Below are 25,913 nucleotides of genomic sequence, written 5' to 3'. Positions count from 1 at the left end.
TGTTAATTTAATATTAAATCTGGCTGGAGAGATTATATATATTAATATTAAATCAGAGTGGAGAAGGGAGAGGAAACTTAGGTCACAATGTCTGGGTTTACTCATGGAAGGATTAAGTCAATGATCCCACAGACAGGTTTGTGTACTAAAACACAGGCATGTAAAATACACACTATATGTTCATAATTAGTAAAAAAAATATTTTTGGCCATACTTTAACTGGGGATGGAGGTAGCATTGTTTATAGCAGTCTACATGATGCTGGGTTTTCAATTTACATATAAATAGTGTTCAGAGCAAACCAAGCATTACCTAAGTGTGCTTACATAAATTCAAGACCATCAGTTTCTCCCTTCACTCTATCTTCCCCAAACCAGTGGGGGACAGATGTGCAAGAAACTGGGAAAGGACAAAGCCAGGACAGGGGACCCAAACCAGTAAAAAGGGACAGCCCATGCCATATATCTTGTTCAGCCATAAATACCTGGGTAAAGAAAGGGAATGAGGTTGGGGAGTGTTTGTCTGGGAAGGTATCTCTTACTTGAAGCATCTATTTCTGCCTTTGCATCATTTGTTTTTCTGTTCTTCTTTCCTCCATGTATTAAAAAACTCTATTTTGACTCAAGAGTTTTCTTGATTTCATTTTTCCTGGGAGAACAGTGGGTGAAGCAAGCAAGTGGTTGCTGGGTGCTCAGCTGCTGCCTGGGGTCAAGCCACCACGCCCCTACACCTTATTGTGCAAGCACACAGATATTACTCAAATTCTTATCCTCTCCAAATTTAACACTAGGCATAGGATGTACAAGGTCATAAAGCAAATTTAACTAACACTGTAGTAACCAAAAATCTGTTATGACTGTCTTAAAAAGCTTGGCAAGGATGTGTTGCATATATACTACATAGGCTAGAGAGTAAAGATTATTTAGCAAGAAAAGCCTATAGGACAAGGAGAGGAAGGAATTGTATCCAGGGGACTACTTCCCCCTAATTTTTTTTCTTTTTTTCTTTTTCTCTTTTAATATGGCTTAAAGTTCTAAGCACACCTGCAATGCTCAGAGCTGCACATTATCTTCACATAATCATTTCTTGTTTGGTGACACAATATTTTATATACAGGAACATACTTTCAATTAGTCAGGACTCCACTGGGAAAGAACATGAATATTTACAATTGCTCCTTGAGGAATGTCACAATATTGCCTTACCCCTCCTGAGAAAACCTCTGTCATCATTAATAATATCTAAAACAGTCAATTTCAACCAGCTTTTCAGTTGTATAATACAGGAGGGAATTTTCCAAGTTAACCTTCCAAGATAGTCTTAAATTATTTTCATTACATCATCTGTAGAGGTAGGACTCTCAATATAAGACACACAGATTTTTTTTGTTAATTTGTTTTTGTGATTTTTGTTTGTTTCTGGTTTTTTTTTTCTTTTAAAAACCAAACACTCTAGCACTCAAAAGAGTTTCAAACATCACATCTTAATACCTGGGTTGAATTTGCATGCTGCCTGTGTAGAGGACATGCAGCATCTCTTTCCACTCATTACAGATGGCAAAAATTTGAACCCTCTGAGACACAGCCAGAGGAGAATTAGTAAGCTTTAGTACGTCACTGTCAGATTTCTTATCAATTTTCTTAGTGTTGTGCATAAAGCAGACAGCACAGATTCCAAGACAACTTAGAAGTATATGGCCACCTACTGCAACTCAGCTCTGATAAGCACTGATTTAATAAAAATAAAAATAAATTCAAAAAGCTCTCTCTACTCCAGAAGTTAACAGCAATTTAACTTTCCAGATTTTCCCTTTGTTGAAAGATTATATTGCTATACACATTTCATAGCTCTATCACTAGAATAACAGTGTCATAATGTCAGCTTAAAGCATCAGCTTCTCAGTGCTATGTGTCAGGATGTTTCACTGGGTGTATTTATGTTGAAATATTGCCAAGTGTGATTGTGGGAATTATTATAGCCTAGAAGATTAATAATTGTGGCAAGCGGAAAATAGCTTTTGAAAATCCCCAAAACAACACTGAAAGTGATTTTCAAATTACAGCTCCTATTAGCTTTAAAAGGAGTTTTAAATGCAGGAGTGAGAAGGTATGAAACAGTAAAGGAAATAAATTTAATGGAATACGGATTCTTTGCCTTTGTTTTTCCTCTCCATATCGTTCAAATAATACTAAGGGAGATGAAACTTATATCTGCAGCTTGGGTCCTGTCTGAAAGGGACCAAACCCAAGCATTTCTCACTCCTCCTCCTGAACAATACAACCACTATAATTTCAAAGTTAGAATTAAGTAGAACATGCTAAACTTTATCTAGCCATTCAATCAGCTCAAACAGAACTGTTCTTGTATTAGCTTATGACAAGACCATGGAGAGCCAAAATTGAAAGGACTGAAGGCTTTGTTGGAGAAGTTAGCATTGTAAAAATCAAAATTTCTATTGAACATAAGGTAATTTTTGTACCAACAGCTCTTTCCTATCACTAGCAGAAATGCAAACAATAAAAAAAAAATAAAAGGGAAAACAAACTTGATTTTTTTCAAAACATATTTCCAGGAATAGTTAACTAAAAAAGAGACTCCCTACAACCCCTCTGACCCCCAGTTACATAACTTACAACAGAACTAGTTAAGCCAGAGTGAGAATATTGAGAATATTTAATCTGGAATATACTATCAACAAACAAATCCTGACAGACTTCTATGTAGATATTAAAGTTATGGAAAAGAAAAGCCAGAGATTTCCATTACTGTAGACAGAAAATAGTCATATTTAGATCATAAAATTTACCATCCCCATATCAAAAGAAAAGTAGTGTGTTTGCTGCTTCACCTTTTTATACAAGAATATCTTGTACATGCCTTCAGAACTCTCACAATTAAAAAAGGCCAGGAGAGAGCAACTGATACATAACCTAGTGATTTGTTAAAAAAATATTATTTTCATACCTCTGATCCCTTTGTTTTTGCTTTTACTTTTCCTATAAACTACTGAAAAAAAAAACTTTTTTTTTGCTTCTGTCCAGGACCAATTTTTGATACCATTTTCCTTCCCTCCTCACTCTAGCACCCTAAAAAATGTTCATTTGTAAGGCAGTCACCTGACCTAAGTTCAAGCATTTTAAAGAAGCAAGGAGGAAGATAATGAATACCAACTTTTCCCACTTCAAAATCCTGATTATAGGACCAGGGGAAAAAGGAAAAAACAGCCCCCACAAAGTCAAAGGAAAGAAGTAAAGCTCTCCCTGATATCCACCTGGAGGAAAAAGATTAAAAGAAGTAAATGGGGTCTTTGTGATCTGGAGCCTGAAGAAGGGAGAGTTTCAACTGTGGAAGGACTGACCTCTCTTTATCAGCAAAATGTTTTAGTTTCTGTATATTCCTAGGGTGATCATGGAACTCCACAGCTGCTGCCTTGTTTTTTCAGTTCAGTGCAGAACATACCATTCAAGAGATCATGTGCCAAGCTTATATCCTGAAAATTCATACTCTGGGTCACTAATGTGCCCTTGGAGATTTGCCAGGTGACCTGTGTTCAACAGCTTCCTGCACTCAGCACTGGAAGCAATTGCTAAGGAACCCAAATGTCCATGGAGACATGGTGATTTCAGAGATGGGAAAATCTACCTAAAGTAACCCCTTTATAAAATGACAGAGAAAGAGCATTAGAAAAATCTGATCCAATCAAAATAGTAAGCTGAAAGGTAGTGACTGGTGGGTTAAAAGACTATGAAAATAAAGCTTCCCACTCCTCTCACTGATCACTATGTGGTCAGTGCTTCATGATAGTCTCTTACTTTATCTCAATCCCTTTGAGGTTGTGCTTAGAAAATTCATCCAGATGCAAATTTCACATTAACGTCTGAACGTCTTTAAAAAAATAAACAAAAAACCTCCCCTCAAACTACAAACCAAAACAAAAAGCCACCTGTTCATCACTGAAAACATTATATAAGAGAAATAAAAATATCACCATCCATAAATGAAAGGGATTGGTATGAAAAATAAATAGCTTTAACGATACCACAAAATCTACCCTCACTTTCAGAGAGCGTCTAAATATTATGGAAAAAAACCCCAACTTTGAGTAGCGTTGCTTTCAGTGTTGGACAGATTTTTGGTATTTGATGTTTTCTGTTGGGTTTTGGAAGTTTTTTTTAGTTTTTTCTTGGTTTTGTTTTTGTAGAAGTCTAGGAATAGAGCTAAAATTAGGAAAAAGAGCACACCCTAGGCATCAGGTCCACTGTATGAGTTAAATATCATACCAGATTTTCAAACTATAGCTACCCTTTCTTATATCCTTTCTTATATCCTTTCTTATATCCTTTCTGCTTCCATTCCTGTCAATGCAGAGGAATAAAGTCAGAGGATAAAAAGAAAAAAGAAGACAGCATCTGGACAAAACTTTATGGAGAACAAGGAAATAGACAAGAAAGAAGCAGAACAGGAGAAGTGGAGAAATAGAGTATTCTGAAAAAAAAAAACCCAAAAGAACAGTCTGGAAAAATTGATCAGGGAAAAGAGAGGAGTTAAATTCAGAAGTGTTTGTCATCAGAATGTCTATCATTCTATGTAAGTAAATCACAAAATATTTATAAAGCATAGGATTTGTGTGACACCAGGTTTCTCTGAGAATTCATGTAAATCACTCTTGGGACAACTTTTCTTCAGCGTATATCCAAACTGCCTTCTTTAGGCACTAAATCCCAGCCACTCTGACACCCAACAAGTCTCTAATGTACCTGCATCTTAGAGTGATTGAATTAGGCTCCTTAGAGAAGATTTTTTATTAATATGGGATACAGGTAGGAGCTCCTGAGAACTGAATGTCCTAGTGTACCTATTTAATCGATTCCATCTGGAATTTTCAAGGACAATCCAGTGTTCCCACACACTGAACATGAAATGAAAAGTCAACAAAAATCAAACATCATTGATTCATCTTAAAAGTTACTGCATCAGGGTTTTGGAGGGAATGAGGAAATGAAACTCTTGCAGAGAACTTAGTGATTAAGTCCAGAAGATGACTGGTGTGTCCTGGGGACTTGCCTCTGGGAATCTGACTGAACACTTGCCATTTCCCAGACAACTGCAGTAACTGCTGGGCAAGAGACAAGACTTTGGTGGAGTAATTCTTCACTTCTATTGAAAATAGGTTCACGGTGCAGAAAGCTATGCAAGATTTATGGCAGCAGACAGAAGAAGAGTAAAAGAAAGCTTAAGTTTTTCAGCCCTGAATTACAAAACCTGAATAAAGCACATAAATTCCAGTAAGCAGGAAATGAATGTTCATCTGGTGAACTTTGCACTGATCTGAACACAGCAGTGCATAAAGTCTGACACAGGACACAGAGATTTGTCTAGACAATCCCAGTGTGGTTTACTGGCAATTGCACTCCCCAGCCAGGGACTCATCCTGTAAGTTCCTCCATTCAGACTTCTGAAGCTAATTCCTACAGAGAAGGACAAAAAGGAATTTCTGATTACTGATTTCAGATACCAGATATTACATGGTCCTGCAGAGCATGCATATGAATATCTCAGTATCAGATACCCCAATCAGGAAACAGGCGGTCTGATATTGTCTCTAGGTGGAAAGATGTTGTGGAAAGATAACTGGGGGTAAAATCAGAGGTAACAGAGGAGTTAGATTCACATCCTATGAGAGGTTAAAATGCTATGGAAATTTTAGGGAAAAAATTCAGTTGCAGCTCCCTGGATGGAATGTGGTTGGTGTGCTTGAAACCTGTTCTAGGATGATTACCCACATGGTGGGACTGTTTGTCAGTTTTCCACATTGTCTTGGGATTCGAGAGCCCTCCTCACCATCTTGCCTTTGTTCCCAGCTGCCACGTGGAGCAGCACATGGAAACAGTCACCATCTTGTCTTTGGGGAAGTGACATGTGCAGGGAGCGTCTGTCATCTTCTTTTCCTGGCTGCCACATGGAACCAAGTCAAGGGGGTGACCTTCTCCTTGTGAGAAAAACACCCTCTCTTTCTGTATGCTTTTGTTATTATTATTGCCATTGTTGCTGTGTATTTCTTATTCCATTGCTGTTTGCTTTCAATAAATTGTGATCCCAACACAAAGTCTGATTTTGCTCCTCCCTTGCCAGAGGGGACAGAGGGAAGGGAGTGGCTTATCTGGAGTTTAATTTCTGGATGGTGTTTAAACCACTACACAGTTAAAAAAGTTCAACTTCCTAGTAATTTGAGCAATCAGTGACTGTGCAGGACAGTACCCTTTAAGAGAGAAGTATAGTAGTAGGGAAAGAGAGGTTGGGAGGTTTATCATGTTGGAAAAAACAATCCTGCTTTAGAAGCAGCAGTGGCAGGAAATGGTCTTTTAGATAGATTGACTTGCACATCTTCTTTAAGCCATGTAGACAGAGCCCCCAGAGAACTCTGAATCTCTAGAGGCAGAGTTTTATACAGCACAGACTAGAAGAAGGTAACTTCTGAGAGAGGCTAAAAACTCAGATCAGCTGGTGGAATAACATGAAAGGTTTTGAAAACAAAGGCTACCTTCTCCAGCTGTGTCCTTGCAAGGCAAATCCATACTTTCAATTCAGCAGCTATGAGAGGCTTTCAACAAACACCATATTTTCCCCCTCTAAGTACCCACAGGAAACTCTTTCTCCCTCTGGGACAACCTCAAAGGCTTAGTTTTGGATCTACTCCTTGCTCTTTTCAAAAGTTTCCAAGCCTGTACTCCTTGAGACTATTCTCTTGGTATGCACACTGAAATTCCAGAAAAGGATCTGAGCTGTGTATATTGGTGCTGTGAAGCTCTCCCTCCATGAGAGGATTTAGCATGACACAAAATGCAGCACCCAGGTTGAAGCAAACAGTCGGTCATTTAAAAGAATGCTGAAACACCCACAGAGGAAGCAGCAAACACCCCACATAATAGATAGACTGTCCTCAAGCCCTGTTACAGCCATCTGTCACAAGCTTACTGAAACAGTGAAAAGCTACTTTTCCTACCTGTGGCTGTGGAGGAGTGCGTTGAAAGCCAATCCATCAGACCAGCTAGTGGTGAAATTGGTAACGTTGACCTGTGGGTAATTGCGAGTCAATTGACGGACCCAGCTCAGCAGAATCATCTCACTGTTTGTCTGCTGCAGTCCAGCCATGATGTTTTTCATTACATCTTTGACCTGCAATAAAAGACAGAATTTGATTAATGATTGAACTTATAAAAAGCTGACTATTTCTTTTCTTGAAATGAAAATCCTTCACTTAAATAAATTCCAACCTTAAAGAAAATCTCCTAAGTAATTAACGAACATACCTGTTTTCACAATGTAATGACAGCAATCAATTCTGAATGCTTAAAGACAACAGCTACTGACATGCACTAAATGCATTCATCCCTGTGCCACAGGTGAAGCAGGGACAGAGAAGGCACATTTTTTTTTAGCATCACTTGTGGTAACAGAGTTCTTTCAAACTAAGTATTTCTCCTTGTGGTTTTCTTTGATCTGGAAATGCATCCTTAATTAATATGATACATTACAGCAAAAGTTGATAAAATGATGAACAGCATTCTTATCTCATTGACGGAGTTGAAATAGTACCAAGGCAAAATAAATTTCCTCAGTGCATGGTAGATAATGTTTTTGACTTAAAGGTGCAACTGTATTTGCATACATGTACTTGGATAAAAAGTCAATTTCATTGCATGCATTAAAAGAGTATTCCATATGTTTCAATTTTATTATTTTAATGAACTTAATATTTCTTTTTCACTTTTTTTTTTTTGGTAGATCTTACCAATCTACAGTTATTATTTTACAAAAAAGCCTACAGGCTTTTATAAATATTATCCTGGAATTTGACATAATGCAGTAGATTTTTTATTTCCTATCATTTTCTTTACTAGTAAAAGAGCACATAACACTTCTATTAAGAATTATTTTCCTGTAAAGTAACACCTTTTAAATAATTGCTTTCTCCATTTATCTTTTAGAATTGCAGCTCTTTTAAAATATTCCCTAAGATATAATTTAACTATAAATTTGATTATTGCTGCTTATTCACTCAGGGAATATTGCATTTCATTATCACTTTTCCCTTGAATTGCTCTGCCATCAGTATCAGTCAGTCAAAGAACAGGGCAGAATCTACTTTATGAAAAAAAGATGGACCACTTTGAAACTGTAAAAATGGTATTTTTTTTAAATTTATTTCAGAAGCTGTAATCAGAAAGAACAGTTAACAATAACAACAATTAATTACTGTAATATTTTAGAAAAAACAGAGATAATATTTTAGTGTTGAGTATGGTAAGTTACTCACTAGATTCAAGTAATTAATTCAATCGTTTGATTTTGTGAAGATATGAATTACTGAAATAGCACCTTGGGTTTGCATCTCAAATCATATTGCCCAAACAGCATCAGTGCTCTTAATTTTCCTTTTGAAACTTAGTTGCAAACTTTACTTTATATGTTATTAGTTTCTAAGATGGAAGGAGTAACATCATCTCTAAATTGCATGGGATATGTTCCTAACTTTAGTCTCAGATTGTAATTTCTACCAATGAAAATAATATAAATTCAGTCAGATAAGAATATTTTTGTTTTTTATAGTTGTCTCCATTTTTAGATCAGGAGACAGAAAATAAAGTGTAAGAAAATTAAGAAATATACTCTTTATTTTTGCTCCATATAGCAGAGTGGGTGTTTTGAATTTCTTGACAATATTTTTAGTGTCTTTATTTTTGAGAGATGCCAAAGTAGATTTACATAATGTAGCAAGAAGCTGAGATTTGGCATCTGTATTCCCAGGCACCTTCACTACCATAAAATTATAGAATCTTGGTTTTTTTTTTTCATTAATCTGGATGCTATAAAAGAAGAAAAACCAAAAAACCAAAACCTTTTGAAATTAGCATCTATTGCAGTAAACTTAAATAATATGAAAGACTAAAAAACTGAAGTTAAAGTTAAGAAGACTTGTCCAAGCTAAGATTTCATTGTTCATTTTTAATTTTGTTTCTATCATATGCTTATATTTAAAAATGCAGATCTTTCTGAATATTATAAGCAAACTAACTTTTGAACAATACAACACACATTTGCATTAAAGGATAGTTGAATAGGAACCCCATAATTAGAAATAGAAGGGTTCACAACACAGAACTGATTATGTGTTTGAGCTGATATCAAAGAGAAAGGAGCTATGTTTATGAACAGAGATGATTAGACAAAATTAGTAAAAAAAATGGGGCAGGAGAGAGGCAATTATTCAGAAGACTCCAGGTGATGAATCTAAACACAGCATTTATTTTTACTCTTCAGTAAATGAATACAAAACAGTTTCAATCTCACCCTGCTGAGTTAAATATGCTTACAAGATAAAGTTTTGCTTTCCTTTTCCTGCATTTCTTTGCAACAGTAAAGACTTAAATTTATGATCTTTTTGTTGCCTCCTAGGGAAGGTCAGACATTTGAAATAACAGAGTAAAAGGGTCTGATCTCATCCTGAATGCTGAGGCCACTTCCCCTTCAGTGAGAACTGCTGGATAACTCCACTTCTACACCTGGAGCCACCTTGTCCACCTGAGTGTCCTGGGGGGCATTGCCAGCCCAGTCCACCTGGCACCTTGGCAGCCCCTGCCATGGCTCTGCAGGCACAGCACCACCCTGGCTGCAGGATGGCAGGTCCTGGAGCAAGATCAGTGCCTGAGAACGACAGTGCTGGCTGGCATTTTGGTGAAAAGGAAGCTTTTTGAAGGTTTCTCAGTTAAGATGTACTGCTGGAAAAGTGGCACATAGAGATGTGTTCGTGTCAGCCTGAAGAGCTTTCAGACAAACTCCCTCAGCATCCAGGCTCAAATACTACAGCTATTTCAGAGTGCCTCTGCCTCATACTGTCAGATGATGAGTTGACCTCTGCTACTCATTTCTTTGTTACCTCTCCTTTCTAATGCAGTGTATCCTGGCAGGACACAAAGCTTTCAGGTGTAGGAAACTCTGACTTCCAGAGAACAGATACACTTGCTCTTCCTGGGGAAGGGGTGCTACGGCAATAAGGAAAGATTACATTTTGATAGAAGGTGGGGAAAGGACAATACAGACGTCACCAAGATGGCTTTTGAAATGCCAGGCTGCCAAAAGGAAAGCTGTGGACAGAATGAGGGCACTGCTGCTCCTGTCACCATGTGAAGACAGTGGCCAAAAGCAGCACAGCCAGCCCTGGCTGACAGCACCAGTGGACCTTTGATCTCCCCACTCTAGGGCCATGTCCTGGAATCTGGGCATGTGTTGCTGTGTGTGTAAGATGACAGGGAGCACAGCATAATCTCAGGCTCACACTACAACTCTTTCACCTAAAACCAACACTCAGGCACATAACATTTTGTCAGACTGGCACTTGGCTTCAGTACTCAAGACCCTGGAAAAGGGGGAAGAAAGAGATATCTAAAGAATAAAACTGCTCTTAAAGTTAGATTTTTTTTTCATTTTTCCTAATAAAATAGGAAATTTACATCTCCCTGACAGAATTACTTAGCTTTTTTACTTGCTAGATTTCAGCTATTCTGACAGTATAGATTACATTTTTATAGCTAGAACCATTAAACTCTTTCCAAATACATTTGATAGAACACTTTTAAGGACATTTTCATAGATATTCAAGACACCTATCAAAGTAAAGGATATTTTTTGTCATTGATTCAAGATGGATTGACAGAAGCATTTTATTTCCATAATCAAAAACTAAATTAGGTAAAATGATAATTCATATTAAAATCCTGGTGTGAACAATAACCCTGATGCTTTTAGTAAGTCTCCAAATGAGGCTGACAGGCTGTTGAAATGCTCCCCTCTAAAATATTTTCCTTATGTATAGATCTATTATTTTATGATTTTTCCCAGAGAAAGTCAAGATTTGGGTCAAATATTTTTGCTAGAGGTTTTCTTCCATGCTTTTCATGAAAATAAGTTCACTCTTTTTAACAATTTACACACTGCCATATAGAATGTTCTTCCACTCTTAAGAGAGTTTATGAAATATAAAAGTTCAGAAAGTAATAGTTTTCCTCTGTTTTTATTTAAATGTTAATGCTGCAGTGAGGTTGGGATCACAGAGCTGTAAGAAAGAGGGCAGCAGCTTCAAGGAAATAGATCCTGATGGATTCAGTACCATAAAGAGCTTTGGCAGCAGGTGCTCAACTCAGAACAGTGCTTCAATTTCAGGGAAAATTTTAATAATAATCTGAAAAAAACCAGGCTAGATAAGAAAGAACACAATCACCACAGGGGATGCAGAAAGCCATGGTATTTCCACTGCACAGAGATGAGAGTGGCAACAGTGCATCAAATCCTGTCCATTGCAGTGCCTTTACCACCTCTACCACTGCCTCTCCTCAGTGGGACTGCTGATACCCATTTGGATTGGTACTGGCATTATTCCTGTCATGCACCTTTCTTCTACCATTTCTTTTTAAAGCTATTTTTACACAAAGAAATTAACATTTTTGTAAGAGACCATCATGTTGTCATATGTATAAGTACAGCTGTGTCCTTATGCACTACTGGCTGCAAGATGTGAAACTGGAAAAGTTTTTGCCTGTTCATCTACAACAACACAAGTGTTCACACAAACAATAATCTCGTATCTTTTCTTGGTGTTTTTTGTTCTAGATGTAGACTGATGAATTTCCTCTAAGTGACTCTTCTCAAGATCTGCAAAAGCAGGATTTCACCAACTAACACAAACTACACAAGCATGCAATAAATCAAACAGCCTGTGGATTCCTATTTATTTGTCTCTAGGCCTTCTACAGACTACAAACAAATATAGTGGTTTTGGAATTTCACCAAGCTGAGACAAGTGGCAGGTAAGTTCAGTGGCCCTGACTCTGTATGAACAATTTATTGTGTTTCCAGCTGCTTCTTGCCAGGGACAATCTGTGATAGGCAAACAAACAGGAAGAAGAATTTCTTAAGAAATCTACAGCTATGTTTCACCATAAGTTCCGTCAGTTTGTAAGATCATACCTACTTATAAACAGGGCAAACATATTCTAGATCATGCAATTAGCTTCAAAGTTTGAAAGAAAATCGGGAAAAGAGCAGAATTTCTCCACAGAGCTGTAAAAAAGCAAATTTACTTTGAACTCTTCCAGTAATTTGAAGGAAATAGGCAGCAAAGAAATACCTCCTGAGTGTTTTGTTATTTTTTAAGGAGAAAAGCCAAAACACATCTTCCATTTTATTTTTTTTTTTTAATTACTCACCATTAAGCAACAGTAACAGGGTTATTATTTAAAAATGACTTCTCATTGCCAATCAGGTTTTACCTACTCTTTAGAAAAAAAAAAAACAAACAACAAACAACTAAAATTGAATTCTAGCCAAATTAGAATCTTATTTACAGAAATTTGAATAAAATGAGAAGTCCAGAAGGTGCAGGTCACTTTCAGTACTTCATGACTAGAACAAACTGAAACACAGTGAAGCCAAACTGATTTCTGCCTTTTTGCTTTTATATATTCTCATCTATTTGTAGCTCTGTAGCCTGGTACTGTGTAACTACATAGATTTGTAGCTAGCTTTTCACCTACTCTGTTAGAAAGCAAGACACAATACATTCCTAAAGGCCCAGTCCTAATCTGGGAACCAAGGTTAAAACAGCATCTTGAGACACTTTATCATAGTTAGTTAGCATCTAAAGGGGAAGGGGATTGTTCTGGAAAAAGGTGGAACTAAGGCTGGAATTACCTCATTACCTCATTACCTGTGCTTCTATTTGGGAATGCTTGTCAAGTATGCTAATTTGTTAAATTTATAAAACTGTATTCACCCTATGTGGGGTGGGCATTTTTCCATACTTGCTGCTGAGGCCTCCCATTAAAGACCAGCTTTTGAATTACTTCCTACACTAATATTGCCTGAAAAGTGTGTTGTTTTATTTCTAGATCTTTAAGGCATCACAGAATTCCAAGTAAAGACTAAATTTGGACTGAATCATTATGATTATGCTGACAAAGATTTACACTTCTAATCACTGTTTTGTAAATATGATCCTTGGACATTTCATCCCCAGGCAGTTCAGGCTGTAGCCATGGGTACCATCACAGCTGCCATCACAGTTATGTGATGATGAAGCTTGAAATTAATCACTTTTGCACTGCAGACAAACTTGGTTTTGACATGGCTGCTGTCAAAAAGCTCATCAGGCTACACCAGAACCTGTGTCTTCTGTGTGTTTGTGCAAGTACACCTTAAGAGAAAGGGTGGCAACAATTGGAAAGAAATTATTGAGTACACAGCTAATACTAAAGTACACCTTTAACACTTTGCTTCAGGATAAAATATGAAGAAACAAAATATTAATTTGAACATGATTAGTCATCTCAGTCCATATTTTATACAAATTAAAACTGAGTGATTCAAGGATTATTGGTAAAAGTGGCTAGGTATCATATTTCATCTGCTCTCACTAAGTAATTTAGAACAATTTTAGGGAATTAAACTAGGAATATTGACGCAGGAGACAAAGGAAGAAGTGAGTTAACTATCTGCAGATTTTCTCTGTTGCTGTCGTCCAGCAAAATTAGAATAAAAATGTTCCTTACTTGGATGAATGATACACATCTGATTTTGGTAAAAGTGTTTCAGTTTTGAAGTCATCTGTGCTTTGTTTTGCACCACCTTTTCCTGTTATTCCATGAAAAACTTGTGGATTATTGCTTGGGGAACAAAGTGAACACTGCTGGACAGACTCAGCCCAGATTCACACAAACACATGGATTCAGAGCATCTAGATGCCAGATCTTTTTGAATTTTGATTTTATTGCCATCTCAGAATTCTTTTTAGTTAAATGTCCTCATCTACCACACTTTTTTTTATGAGATCCATATCACAAAACCCCTTTTCTCTCTAAAAAAAAAGGAAGCTAAATGAGCCACATCTACTTCAATAAATAGGCAGTCTAGCAGCTTTTTAGTGTTCTAAAAATAATTCTTGGAAGGAAGGGTCAGCATTTAAAAGCAACTGATGTGATTATTTCATTAAAATAGAGAAGTCACTCTTTCTAAGATACTAAAAATAAATCCACATTGGCTTTGTATATCCATTTTGTTAGGATAACTCATATATATCATCTTGCAATATCTGTGGTATTACAGTCAAAAAAGTTTCTGCTAATACTGTAAAAAATATTTTTTCTTCTTCTTGTCAATATCCTTGATAATAGGTAAGCAGACTGCCATAATATTTGCTGATTTTGAATACTGCAATGTCTATGATTACTTTGTAAGTTATTGCTGGATAATAATGGGGAAAAGATCAGTGGAATAAAGGTATTTATTTCAAAGGAAGTAATGAGCAGTGCCACTCACCTGCCAGTGGAGGATTATATTCCAGATCAAACCAAGGGTCAGCTTATGATTTCCATCCACAATATCTGAGCTCCCAATATTTACCAAATCAACCTATTATAGAAACAAAAAATAATTGTAAAAAAGTAGTAACAAGCATAAGAGGTTGGAAAGAGATGAAAGGATGGGCTAAGGTAAATCTCCCATTTGGTTTCTGTTATTCCATAAACATACAACTCATATTTTATAAATGGCATAATTAATGTTCCAGAAGAAAACATCAGTGATCTGGAGCTCCTCCTATTCCAGTTATAAGATGATTTGAAACAGAAAATGAAAAGTAATAGTTATAATAACTTAAATATCTTTTATATTAAGCTTTTACAATTACAAATCACACAGACAGGAAAACTACTGTACTCTGCTTTGTACTATCTTACATAATATAATTTTCTTAACGTTAAAACACACATCTAGACACTGTAAGAACCTATAAACCCAAGACATTAAGTATTTAGATTAAATTATAACCTGATTTTCCTTAATTGAATTCTATAATGTGTACAGATATACACAGGATATGTTCTGACATACAGATAAAGCAGTGATTATGATCTAAGCAAGTCTTTTCCACAATAGTTCATCCAGTAATGTTGTTTACCATAATTTTATCATGCATTTGTAATTTCATAATGCATCATTATTTACCACCATGGAATTGTCCTTCCTCCACATGGGAAATGATCCTTCACCCTCCCTCGCTTTTTTATACTATCTGAATAAGGAAGCCAAATTCAGGGTTATAAATGGAAGACTGTAAGCTGTCCTGAACATTTGGATAGAATTATGATGCTAAAATTGGCATCCTTGCTGTTTCATAGATGCAATTTCTCATGGTCAGAACTGATGTTTTTAAGGGCAAAGTACCCCATTCCTTCACCAGCAACATTCTCTCTCTAGTGCACTTCTGAAGTTATTTGAAGTTCCATCTACAAATTGACTGAAGTTTTGCACACTGAAAACAAGCTATTTTCTTTTTTTCTTTTAATGCATCTATGTATAGATCATTTCTACAAACCACAAATTAGATATTTTATCAAGAATTCTACAACTCTCAAAGAGCTCTTTTCTGTAAGAAAAGCTCTTTATTTTGTACTAAAAGGACATGAGATTGGCTATTTATTCTAACAATCAATGTCTTGCAACATTTCCCAAATGGACCTTAGACTTTACAAGCTAAATTTAAAATGGAGTCCCTTGCAGCAAGTGACACCCTACAATGTTTATTAGGGCATTCCCTGCATATTCTACAGATGAAATCCATTTTTGGAAGTGGAAGCCTGAACACACAGAGCCACATCTGTTTGACTGAAGCAGAGGAACATTGTCGAGTTTTTCACAGGGAGGTCTAAGCCTACACTGGGGCAACCTCCCAACCCTCACATCCTCCGTGCTCCCCCCTCAACACTTTCCCTTTTCTATGGGAACAAAAAAAGAACTGTGGAATGGATTGACTGGGAGAAGCAACATTTTTCAGTGTTACCACACAGATGACTACAGAACCTCAGAGCAAAGATGTAACATATCAGCAGAAAAATCTAGACTACTCACAGGCTTTAATTCAGTTTAGAACCATTGCATGCCTGAAGTCCCAGGGAAATAATTCATCAAATTATTGAAACTTCAGGAAACAATTTCAGAGACAGGTCTTTAGACTTCATATTGACAAGGTACAGTATTCCTTAATACACACTATACCAAATTTTATGTAGTTTACAAGGTTTTTATTACATGAATATGATGGTCATTGGATGGCCACTTCACTTCCTAATACAATGTTTTTTCTTCTGTCTTCTCAAATTGGAGTACTCTCTGTTTTCTTCACATATTTGAAAGGGACTATCATTGTATTCTGGAAATTGAGTGAAAAGCACACCAGTGGATTCAGCTGATAGGCACTGAATACTTCAAAAAGCATTTTCTATGATTATTTGTACCCAATTATGCAAATAAAACCTTCTTGTATAGTGTGGAATAATATATTGATGATTTTTTTCTCAATAGTGCCAAATGTTGCAGATTTTGAACAATTTAGAAGCTTTTTCTTCTATTTATTTACATCAAATTCCATTAAATAAAAAGAAAAATCAAGCTGGAAGTCTTTATGTCAATCTTATAAGGTCACTTTTTTTTATGTACAAATCTTCAGGTGGATTACTTTAGATTTATAAAATCAATAACTTTATTCAGCACTTGAAACCAAGCATTAGTGACCTCCTGCAGGTATCAAGGAATCAAATATAATATACAGCACAGAATACATTATCTATTTTTTGTCACCTCTTACTGTGAAGTCTAAGCAAGTGTTACAGTTTGTTGTTTGTTTTTTTTAATTTATTCTTGAGGAGTGTTTTGATAAAATTAGTTGGCCAGAGAAAAGTTTTGCTAAAATTATTTGTCCATTATAATGCCTGCATAAGAAAGATAATGTGAGAATATTTACTCAAGAATGATTCACAGGATACTGGCTTGAAAAGTCAATCTTTACAAAGTAGAATTGAAAGTGATATTGATATGATTAGTGTTTTGAATCATGGGAGACCTTTGAAATTTAACAAAAAAAATTATTGTAGGAAGAGCTTTGTGCTTTCAGACTTCAAAACTGTCAAAGATTGTGAGTAAATATTTTGATAGGCAGCATCTTGTAACCAGCTATGGATGACTTCTTGTATTTAACTTTTGAAAACTTATTTTAAACACCATTGACTAGAATTAAAACCATGCAGGTTGATCTGTCTTCAAACAGTACCCATTATAGATGTATTAGCCAAAATTTGCTAGAAGACGATTTTAAACTCCTTAAAACACATTCGACCCTGATGCTGAATGACAAATATCCAATTCACATGATTTTCACAAAGCTGCTTTGACTCCAGTACTTTTATACTATAGATCAAGGTGTTTGATCCAACACCTAAGAAGCATTTTGTTGCTGTGTACAGGCTGTTCTGATCCTGTCTGGCTGAATACTTACATTATTTCTCTGCAAAACGTGGATTGCTTTGTTGACATTGTTCAGAGCATGAACTCTTGTGGAGCCCTTTTCTTTTGCCTACAAAGAAAGAAAACCAAACTTGACTGTTCAAAATCAGAATGTAGAGTACACTGTATGTAACTCAAATCTTATAACACACCTATAGTTTTCTATTTCATAACTTTATGAGAATAGAATATTAACATACACTGGGCTTATGCAGCTTCCCACCATGAAATAAAGTCAATTGTGAAACAAACTGGATCTGTAGTTAGAAGGTAATTTACAGTGATGGAATGATTGAAATGCATATAAAATTACTTAAGTCCAGATTCTTTTTACCATAATTAGTTATCCTCTGCATGGTACAATTTAAGAACATTGCTATGGCATGTTGATACTAAACAAATAAGCATCAGCTTGTTCAATATTTCGGTACAAGTATATTATCTCTGGATTTTGACTCTCAATCTCACAGCATTCTTACAAGAAGATGCTGTACTTACAAAGTCCAACCAGGAACAGAAGAGAAGACATTGAAAAAACATTCTGACTGTGTCACTTTAGAATTTCCAGGTTAATAGGAGCAAGCAGTTCTCTCTTTTCAGACAAGCACAATCAAACAAGGTAGACCATATGTATGACATTAGAAAACCATTTGAATTCTACACATTGAATTTTATTCCAGCTAAAATCCAGATACCTAAATGAACCCTGCCTCAGTCTTGTTTCTCTGGGCCATACTTCATAGGAGCATACAATACAGTAGAATATTTTCATTTCAAGTACATGCCTCACAAAGTATTACTGTCTAATACAGCTCTCAGTCACAATGTTTCCACAATTTCAAATGAAACCAAAACCTATTCAGAACCCTGAAAATAGTTTCCGCAGATCCTCATCAATGGCAGAAATTAGTTAATATTACCTAATACAATTATAACAACATTAAGACTTCAATATGCAGTAAATGTGTTATAAAACACATACAAGTTTTTGGCCTGTAAGACATTCCAGGAGCTCCAGAAGTCTTCGTCCATCTCGAAAATCATTAAAAAGGTCTTCAATGTAACGTCTTCCAAACTGAAATGAAACAATTGCTCTGGTTAGTTCAAATGACAAAAATAATAGTTAAAAAAAGACCAGAAAGCTGTAAAAAGCCAGTGTCAGAATATATATGTATTGTAGTAAAGCATATGTATTGTAGAACATATATATATATATTGTAGAACACCAAGTAAAGGAGGAAAATACATTTAAGCTCACAGAATTCTTTCACATATATCTGTCTTAAACATGGTTCCATTGTTTAAGAGACAATGATGTTTATTTTATTTCAAATACATGCCATTATTTTAAACAAATAAGCCAGAACTAAATATTGATATATCTAGAAAACAAAGAAGACTTGGCAATTAATGTGCAAATCAGGAAGAAAAAAAAACAACAACAAAAAAAAGGAAAAATAATTTGAAGAGAAAAAAAATAAAAGGAAAGAAACAAGAAAAAAAATGTCCAAACACACAGAAAGTGACATAAAATTTAAGTGCCTAGTAGGTGCTCCATGTGTCAGAAAAAAACCTGGAAGTACACAGAGGGAGATGAGCCAGACTTATTCTAGTCAGGATCTTAGAAATAGATCTATGTTAATAGGGCACGAAACTGTACTGGATTGCAGCCTCACTTCCCTAAGTGGCTGACAGACAGCTCACATTTTGTACTTAGCATCAGTGAAAGATGAAAGGAAATACTTGTGATTTTTCCCCATATGACAATGTTAAAAAAAAACCACTCTTTCTAAAATTCAAACCAAGTTTCTGATCTGATGCTTTGACTAAAGCATGAAATATTAAAAATATAGACATATTTTTTACAGTCTAGTTGCTGAGCAAGTTTTATGTGCACCTATGAATTTTTAGATATTTTTGTATGTATGAGAGCTGTTGAGAACCAAAATAAAAAGTAGTGATTATTTTGTGCCATGAAAAATAGTTTCACATGTCCACATTTTTTCCAATTTGCAAAGTTTGATGGATGCTTTGATTGATTTGAGAGGAAGTATCTGTATTTTAATTTTCTAGAACTGACGCCGTGCTGACCTACATTGCATATCTTCCATTTTTACTACAGAGCAATGTAAAATTTGGAATCCACATTATAGAGAAAAAATGTTTTCCTGCCAGCATTATCATTCTGGTTGACTTACTGCAGCCCTCATTACAGCTAGCTGGGAACTTTATGAAAAACATATTTGGTTAGGAAGTATCAATACCTTTGGAAGGTCACACCTAAACAGAGAACAGAATTAAGGACAGTATCCAGTGCTAAATTAATTTTTTCTCATCAATACATATCTATGGGTACAGCATTGACTTCATTGCTATTAGCTGTTCTGTCATGACCTTTCTGCCTGTTCTTCTGAATCAAATGCTCCTTTCAGTCCCTTCATTTTTTGGTAAGGCCTTATTTCATGGAACAAACAAATCCTCAACATCACAAATTTTCCACAGCAGTGGGAATGCTTGTTTTCTAGACACTTTTCACACCATGCACAACCCATTCCAACTAAGCTAATTTCTATTTAACACATATGCTGCCACTTTATTAAATATCTGAAAACCAGTACTGAACAGATGCACATACGATTTACTTTCACTACTTGAATTATCTGTTTAAGTAATAATAGCCAGCAACTCTATTTCCTGCCTCACATTTAGTATGAGAAATGGTCTTATAAAAATATTTCACATTATGGGATGATAAATCATGTGCCATTATGTGAGTCAAGTCATGTACAGAATTCCTGAAGCTATAGGACATGCTTAAAATTAAAACATGCAACTAAATCAGAGACCTTACTTTCTTCCCTAATCTTGCAGAGGGGTAGCAGAAGATCTATGCACTTTAAGGGAGGTCTTTCACATTCTTTAGAAAATTAATCAATAGGTCCTTGTGCAACACTGTGAAAGAGTTGTGCCCATAATGCTACTGGATCTCTCTGGGAATAGGAGCACAATGACAATTTGACTATAGAATGTAATTATATTGATTTGTATCGAAGAGGAAAAATAGAAGTAGCCTTCATAACTGCCTGTGTCTCCATCTTTCCTCCTTTTTGCAGCATTTAAACTATTCATAACATTTATGTAGAAATCAATCTAGGCAGTCAAAAATTCTGCTTAATAAATAGTATGTTGTTTTGGGGTTTTTTTGGTAAAGCTTTTAGAAAGAAAATAAAGACACTGCACAGTAGTATCCCTAGCAAGACATATTAATTACAAATGTATTACAAGTAAACCTTAAACCAAAAGTTCCATCGATTTTTTTAAATCTTGGAATTATACCTTCCATTAATCACAACTAAAAATACACTAAGGGACCCTACATTACTGCCACACATATCATTCTAAACCTGAGGAAGGCTGCTGTTTTTCTGGCAATGGGGTAATTATGTCTTCTTCCTCAAATAGATTGAATGCCTTCACTGGATCGGCACTGCAGTAAGTCCTGAGATACAAAGGGCTCAAAGTTGCATTAGATAAATTTATTGTGTCATTGGAAAGCATTAACTTGAACTTTGGAAAACAGTGAAAAATCAAGCATGGCTAGTCAATGGCTTGCCAAACAAATGCCTATTCATTTGTTATACATTCTTGCTGAAAGTAAGATTTTCAGAGAAGTTCTTTAGGTTGTGACCTAAAACCACTGTCCTTTACCTAAAGGAAATGAAAATATTCAGAAGACTCTCCCCTACCATTTGTTATGCATGTCGATTTATTGGTCACCCTATATTACAAACTTATCCAAAACCTAAATTTAAAAATGCCCAGAATAGCTTCAGTCTGAATTGTTGGTTCTCACTCAATTGCCTTTCTTCAAATCCACAGTGATGGGAGAGATGGAGGAAATCAGAGAGAGTACAGGACACAGGAAGGCCTAAAGATACTTGATGTGTAGCACAAGGTGACTTTGCACCAGAAGCAGAAATTCCCTTCTAGAACTAGAACAAACTTAAAATCTAAGATATGACTTCATTAAAATCTGAATGAAGAGAAAGTCTAGGGATTTATGTATCTGGCAATTGTACATATAATTTTAATTTACATTATTTGAGTGAAATAAAGGTTAAAACACAAACTTTTTTGGTTAACTGATAGAGCTGTTGGCTGCAACTGATTATACAACACAAGGGGGACCTGAGCGAAATCCAAGGCGTCTATTTTAAGAGAAAATCAACAAAAAACATTATACATACAGTTTTATCATGGATTAAATGAACCCTCCAACTTAAATAATGACTAGGGAAATGAATTCACAAATTACACTGGTATGGAAAAAAAACCCAAAACTACGCTACACTACACCATGGTCAACTACACAAGCCATGGTGTTAGAACTACGTGCTACTGCCAAAGTAACACGTGAAGAAAATGTGGAATTTGCAGTAAATCTTCCTCCAGGTGTTGTAAGGGAGTGAAGCACACTTAGAGTATTCCATGTAGTAACTCAACTGCATGTGTGTATTCTAGAATTCTTTCAGTATGAAGAAGACTAAAATGATATGTCCAATGTTTTCCAAACTCAGACAGCAACTGAAACAATTTTATGCCAAAGAACATTACATAAGAACCACAAAAGCTGGTGAAAAAGAAAAAAAGAGAAAAAAATGGGAAAATGAAGAAATAGACTGAAATCAACCGTTAATAGATAACTGAAATTGCAATTTTTTTGGTTTGAATACATTTAGTTATCTCAAAACATCAAGCTTCTTCTATCTCACTGCTGTCTACTTTCATTGTCGTTCCTGTGTTCTTTCCAAAGACTCTATAATAGAACTCATTGTCTCTATGTAAATTTTACAAATAAATTTTATCAAACAACTAAATTATTTAATCATCTTATTCATCAGATACATTATGGAGGAGGCTAATATTGTGGGAAATATTACATGAAAAGCTGGTGTTCTGTGAAAAGCTCTCTATTCAGAGCTACATGCAAGTCAGTAATTATTAAAGAAATACAGAGAACATCATGAAATAATTAAAAAATAACTTGCCCAGAGAAGGCACAAAGACATCTGTTCATGAACATTGGCTCTCTAATGAGTTAAAGCTCAAAAAAAAAAAAAAAATTAGCATAAAACTGTTAGCTGTTATATTTTAGAATAAATTAGAAGAGGCAAATTCTTCATTAAAGGGAAGTGGAGCAAAGGGAAAGGAAAGAGGAAGGGGAAAGTTGGGAAAAGAGGGGAAAAGAAAGGAAGAGATGGTGATTAAGAACAAATAAGGTTTAAGCAGGACCACGGAGAGGACATGAGGAAGCAGAACTGAAAGCATACCTCGACCCTAGAGGCACAGCTGTGGGAATGGCAGGCAAAAGCAATCACAAGTGGGGGATCTTTAAGGAAAGTTGTTGCTCCGATTTCCAGTGGACAGTTTCCCAGGCAGAATGGAAGAGCTGATTATATTATGGACTCGATGGGAAGAAGTCCTATTCCACTTACATGAGCAAGAAGCAGGGTATCTTTTGCTCAAGATTAGAGGGCCCTGCCCCCAGTCAGGTGGAGGAGAGGGCTAACCAGGATTACTGCACTGCATGGATTCAAGGGCCTGGCACATCGCCCCACACTGGGCACCAGAAAGATCTGCTCTGTTTTAAGCCCAGTTTGCAACACTCACTTCCCCTGCCCCAGCCACTCACAGCCCAGGAGAAGGGGTTTTGGCATCTTTAGTGGGTATTGTAGGTATTCTGCATCACTTGTTTTTCTTGGGGTTTATCTGTTTGGCTTTTGGTTTGAAAGTTCTGCTTTTGATTCTCTTCCCCATTCCACTGGGAAGAGGAGGGAGTGTGGAGTGAGAAAGCAGCTGCATAGTGATTACTTACCATCTAGGCTTAACCACAACAAGACATAAATTTTCTCCCACAAACATGAAGGGTAGAAATGTACTTCTATTTCCTAAGATTCATAAACACTCTAAATTTCAACAAGTCCATAATAACAGCTTCAGCAAAATACATGATAACAGAAGACTGAAACACAACTATTATCTGAAGTTCTTTAATAAGCTTATATTTTTACTGTTTCCTAAAAATGTCATGTAATAGACACATTTTCATTACAAAGGGTAAAACCTTGGCTGAAGAAGACATCTCTGACTTTTCATTTTCTTTTGCAAACAAATATACACTTAGATTACACTTTTCATTTGAGGCAGACTAGACTGTAAGAAGATTATTACAGTAATACAAGTTGGATGCTATTTCTTATGCATTTTACAGCATTATTGGCTTGTTATTATCAGTTCATATGGGAAATCTAGCAACTCAAACCATCAGCAGATGGAGAGAGACAGAGACTAAATTAAAAGAGAAAAGGCACTCTAAATAGACAGGGAATTGAAGGTTCATCATGGCACTATACAAAATGTTTAAGGTTATATTAGGTGTACATAGGAAAGATTCGCTTACAATAAAACTAGCAGACACAAAAGTCTTTCTGACTTTTAGGACAGGTAAACAACTGAGATTTGATCTTGGGACAAGACCTTTGACTCCACAAGAGACAGGAAAGCTGGGCTGCAGAGCCTGGAAGGGAGCTGCAATGCATTCCATCTGTGCCCCCAGCCTGCAGGGCTATGGAACAGAGAGGCACAGGTGCCCTGCTGTTTGGCCAGGATCTCAGAGTGCTGATTGATAATTAAGAAACTTAAAAGACATGTTACAATCCAGAAAGGCAGAAGGACATAAGCCATTGTCTTCATATAACTCTTTCAAGTAATTGTCTCAAGTTTAGCTTGCAGATCTCTAAATTTTGCTGAATAGATGTCAATATGAAAGAAATAAAAACTTAGTTGGCTCACAGATGTTACCCTTAGTAAGACTTTAAAGAATCAGCCTTTTCTTGCAGTCAAAATATTTTATGTCTCATTCTGTGAAACAATAAAGAAATTATATTGAACTACTCTCAACAGATCTTTTAAGTCAGTTTTAATAAAAGAGGGACTATAAATACTTGTTCTTGCTCTGCTAAATATATTAAAAGTTCAATTCTCTCCCCAGCATCCTTGCTTCTGGTTTGTTCAATTCTGCTGGGAAGTTCATCAAAGTGACTGACATTTTCTTTCATTGATGCTGGATTACTATTACGGTAGAAAACGATATTGTCCCACTCCATAGGGAAGAAAGATGCACCAGGCATTGTTTAATTAGGCCTTAGGTTCATGGACTCATATGGGAAGCATGAAACAATACCTTGGCAGCCATGCTATCCTTTCTCCCTTCAGCATTCTTGTCCCTGTTAGAACACCTAACATAGAACTGCGTCCCTGTTAGAACACCTAACATAGAACTGCTGAAACTCTGTGTTGGTCAGCTGGAGGTCAAATACTGCACAAGCACTTTGCTTCCTTACTGTCAGGGATCCAATCTGTTTCCCAGGCTTTATAGTTTGTTTGTTTTTTTTCTCTCTAACCTAATTTTTCAAAGAATTAGATAGAGGAGTAACTGATGGACAGCAGTGTTTTAGAAATTACTACCACTGACCAACTGAGAGGAAGCTGTACCACCCTCCTCTAATGAAGCCACATTATTCTCCCTGAGAACCAAATGTTCCTGTGCCTTTCAACAGAGGAACAATCACAATGCCTGCAGCAGGCCCAGAACACCCAACACTACCCTTAAAGAGGGATCTGGTGGCACATCCTACCAAGTGTCTGAAGGCAGCCCATGTTCATGGACAACACACACACTCCCAGAGTAGAAGCTGGTTTCACATACAGACCCTGAAATTAGGGAATGATACCAGACCCTCTTGGGACTTCAATTCTTGAAAAAGTGTATTTTCCCCTCATCACAGTCATTCTATTTTTCTAGTGTCATTACAGACAAGGACATTTACACATGCCCAAGTTTGTGAGGAATAGTGTTATTTCTGTTCTAAAATAAATCAGAAAATCTCATTTTAAATGCCATACATGCCCAGAGCAGAAACACAGATGCACTGACACACACAATTATGTTAGTATATCTACCCTGTTTCCTTAGGTCCCAGAGACCTACCTATAAATTAAAAGTAATAAATGTGTAATTTTAAATACTTTAAAGGAAACAAAATCTGTGTTTGGCAAGCAGTGGGTGTTCAAGGTTGGCATCCACTGCATTTCTTTTAAACAATACAAAGCTTACAGGGATACACAAAACAAATCTGGGCAGCTGTCTCTTTCACCAGTTTAATCTAGCCAGAAAATGTTATTGAAGCTTTTCTTACTTTTCAGCATATGATGTTCAAGGCCATTAAGGACTGGATGACTGGCAATGGAATCAAAAGAAACCTGCTGGAAGTGGGAATGAACATATACTCAGCAAGTTCCTACAAGGTTCGAAGAGTGAGTTATTAATTCAGAGTCAAGGACAGGAGCTCTTCTTCTGACAGGACAGCCAGCTTCACACAGTCTAATAACTGACTGCAATGAAGCTGTTTTTCTTTTCAAGTATAAATATAATTATGTTCCCCATTTTGCAAAGAGAGCTA

General features: G+C 36.2%; 1 protein-coding gene across 12 annotated transcripts in view; it reads right to left on the bottom strand.

The window, feature by feature from the left end:
- Positions 1–25,913, bottom strand: part of DMD (dystrophin) — a 1,134,919-nt gene that overhangs the window by 756,599 nt on the left and 352,407 nt on the right. For all 12 annotated transcript variants that reach the window (XM_015620877.3, XM_015620912.3, XM_015620930.3 and 9 more), the window contains exons 3-6: positions 18,374–18,466; positions 17,384–17,461; positions 14,371–14,463; positions 7,004–7,176 (exon numbers count right to left, since the gene is read on the bottom strand). In XM_015620877.3, the coding sequence (XP_015476363.1) occupies positions 7,004–7,164 (161 nt within the window). In that variant the 5' untranslated portion in view covers positions 7,165–7,176; positions 14,371–14,463; positions 17,384–17,461; positions 18,374–18,466. The remainder of the gene's footprint in view (positions 1–7,003; positions 7,177–14,370; positions 14,464–17,383; positions 17,462–18,373; positions 18,467–25,913) is intronic.

Source organism: Parus major, chromosome 1, assembly GCF_001522545.3.
Source record: "Parus major isolate Abel chromosome 1, Parus_major1.1, whole genome shotgun sequence".
Lineage (NCBI taxonomy): Eukaryota > Metazoa > Chordata > Aves > Passeriformes > Paridae > Parus > Parus major.
This window is presented reverse-complemented; position numbering and strand designations above follow the sequence as displayed.